Source organism: Vipera berus (assembly GCF_964194415.1).
Source record: "Vipera berus genome assembly, chromosome: 14".
Taxonomy (NCBI): Eukaryota; Metazoa; Chordata; class Lepidosauria; order Squamata; family Viperidae; genus Vipera; species Vipera berus.
In genome coordinates this window covers 10,894,236-10,897,377 of record NC_138217.1, presented here as the reverse complement: position 1 = coordinate 10,897,377, position 3,142 = coordinate 10,894,236, and the positions used below count along the sequence as shown (strand labels likewise).

Genomic DNA, 3,142 nt, shown 5'->3' with positions numbered 1-3,142 from the left:
GTTAAACGCATCATCAGCTCAGCGTCTTTATGTTGCCACAAATGTTCCAAGTCTTGAATTCCATTGACCCTTATCTGCTGCCAACTTAAGTGTTGAATTTAGTTGACCAGATTCCTCTGTATAGCCTTGAATAAATCTTCTGTGCTGCAATCTTAACAGGCAGTCCTGATACTTTGTGCCTGACACAAGGGTGTCGGGTTGTCGCTAGGAGTTTATATTTGACTCGAAAGAGAACACATCTAGTTCTTGAAGGATTCTCGGGCCTGTTTTGATTGAGAATGTTTTCACGTTCAGAAAAATAAGATCAATACAGGTAATCCTTGACTTATGACGGCAACGGAACCCCAAATTTCTGAGTTGAGCACTGGAAAAAAAGACACATGACTGCTTTTCACACTTATGACCCGGGTCACGTAATCCAAATTCAGACACTTGGCAACTGGCTCGCATTTAGGATGGTTGCGGTGTCCCAGGGTCACGTGATCACTTTTTGGTGATGACCCGATGAGCAAAACCAATGAGGAAGCCAGATTCACTTAACCACTGGGTTGCTAAGTTAACAACCTGCAGTGATGCACTTAACTCAAACTTAACAAATGTCCCGCTTAGGAACAACAATGTTGGGCTCTGTTTTGGTTGTAGGACTACCTGTAACGAAGAAAGGGGTTTTAAAGGAAAGTGAAATCTTAAAAAGATACAGGGTTAAGCATCCCATGTCCTTCACCTGAAGCAATCAGAGGCTGTTTTGATTCCACAACTGGTCCCAGTTTGCCAAGTTTGACTGGCAGCTAGGGTTTCCACCCCTACCCGGAGGTGGTGAGAAGTGAACCGGGGGGAGCTCCGTGCGTCGCGCAGATGGATTTGCTCTCTTTTTTAACTTGGGATCCTTTCCCCAAAGATCCAGCGAGGATTTAAACTTAATTTAATTTACCCAGCAGGGTTGAGGTGGGGAAGGAGTTTCAATTCCATCAGATTTCTACACAAAGCGCTCCGCGTTCTGCTCCTTAGGGGGGGGAATGCATCCATGCACAAACACACAGACAACCACCCCCCCTTCCCAGCTGCCCCTGAGCATCCCAGGATGCAGTGTCCGTGTTGCAAAAGATCCCGTTTGTTTTATTTACTTTATTTATTTAAAACCCTCAAATTGGGTCCGAGCAGAAAAACCACCTCGGGCGACAAAATATCTGAAGTCAAGACCGAAGCCAGGGAGATGGTTTCTCCTCAAGCAGTGTCTTTGCTTCTTCTTCATCTTCTGGTACAGATACAACTAATTTTAAGGGTTCAGGGGAAAAGGGTCATTTCATGCCGGGACTGAAATATCAAGCCAGGTGGTCTCCTGAAAGTTGGTGGATCTTTGATGTAAGGCAGGTTCTTGACCTCTCTCTCTCTCTCTCTCTCTTCTGTGTTCGTTCTCCTTCCAAGAAGAGAGAGGCCTGTGTCTTTAGGTTGGTTGAGCTATCTTGGGGGCTACCCCCTCCGACCTTCTTTCCGAGACCCCGGGATGGTCTTCTCTTTGCTTCGAGAGAGAGCTGGCCAACTTGTAGAAGATCTCGTTCTCAGAGTAGTGCCTGCGCTTTTTGGTCGCCATTGCTCCTGTCCGTTTCGCCCCTTCCTTCTTGGCCATCTCCCTCAAGGCTGCTTGTAGGAAATCTGGGCAGCGCCGTCGTTGGGCCTGGGTCTTCCTCTTGAACCGACGTCTGGCTCGGAGGGGCATCTTAAGACAGGGACCCCTTTTCTTACACGACGGGTGAGGTTTGGCCACCCGGAATGGATTCCTGCTGCCCCGTATCCAGCGGGCAAAACACCAAGACATGAGGGGGCAGTTCAACCGATAACCTCGTTTGGGAAATCTTATGATGCATATATTTTTCTTGGATCTGACCGGTAACTTCTTTCTTCTTCGGAACAAAGTCCTCCACGGTCTTCTCCTCAGAGGAGGAGGACAACTCCTCCTCCTTTTCACTTGGCTCCTCCTTCTTTTCATTTGGCTCCTCCTCCTTTTCTGGCTCCACCACCACCTGCTGCTTATCAAATAAGTCCTCTTTAGCATTCTGAGAACAGCCAGATCTTGGCAAGGCCTCTTCTCATTCCTCTTGGTCTTTACAAATCAGGGTGGCCTGACGCCTGGCGCCCCCTTATATAGTTGCCGGCATTCAAATGAGGCTCTAGTTTTCCGTTCCCTGATTGGTCGGTAGAGAACAATAGTCAAGCCAGCCACCCAATAATATCCGACTATGAGACTTTTGCTGCTGCTTGAGGTTGAAAGGAGCTTAAAAGGGTTGGGGGGCAGGATTTGAGTCAACCCCACCCCCACCCCCGCCTCCCCAAGGATGCCGCGGTGAAGCTGCATTTCAAAGGGGATGTTAATGATGCACAGATAGCCCTCGACTTACAACAGTCCATTGAGCGGCCGCTCAAAGTTACGACGGCGCCGGAAAAAGTGACTTAACGACCGTTTTTCATACTTGCCACCATTACAGCCGTGGTCGCGTGATCGAAATTCAGACACTTGGCAGCTGACTCGTATTTATGATGGGTGCAGTGTCCTGGGGTCACGCCGTCCCCTTTTCTGCGACCTTTCTGATCAGCCAAGTCAATGGGGTTAGCTGGATTCTCTTAACGACCGTGTCCCTAATTTAACAATTGCAGTGTTTTGCTTAAGAACTGCAGCCGAGAAAGGTGGTAAATGGGGCAAAGCTCACTTCACAACGGTCTCGTTGAAGAACAGAAAATTTGGGTTGCACGGCGGCTTTAAGCCGAGGACTGCATAATATAATAAGTCATGCATAATATTTAGGAACGCTTGATGTTTTTGGGTCCGTAATGCCGGGTTTGAGTTATCTTTATTTACTGGAACGGTGTGACCACTTGGGGCCAGCAGAGGGCGCTAAAGAGCCACAAGTCACTCCTTAGCCGCCTGGCTCATCCTTCATCTTACTGTTAGTGCATTACAGAAAAATGCAGACACGTACTGGCCTCGTTTCACGCGTGGCCTAATCATGGTCTAATCTCGTCAGAAGCAACAGTCGGTGAACCTCACTTCGGGCTGAACTGATCTTCCCCGTTTTGCAGAAAACGGAGATCTTCCCAACCTGTAGGATGGCCAGGCTACGGTTCTGCAAGATGTGGGGCGTAAATT

The 3,142-nt window shown here is 48.4% G+C and overlaps 1 protein-coding gene across 1 annotated transcript in view; it reads left to right on the top strand.

Moving 5' to 3' along the window:
- Nucleotides 1-2,826: 2,826 nt before the first annotated feature.
- Nucleotides 2,827-3,142, top strand: part of LOC308674397 (uncharacterized protein) — a gene marked incomplete at its 5' end in the record, with an annotated part of 4,087 nt that continues 3,771 nt past the window's right edge. The window contains one exon of the mRNA XM_081338822.1: nucleotides 2,827-2,861. Coding sequence (XP_081194948.1) covers nucleotides 2,827-2,861 — 35 coding nt within the window. The remainder of the gene's footprint in view (nucleotides 2,862-3,142) is intronic.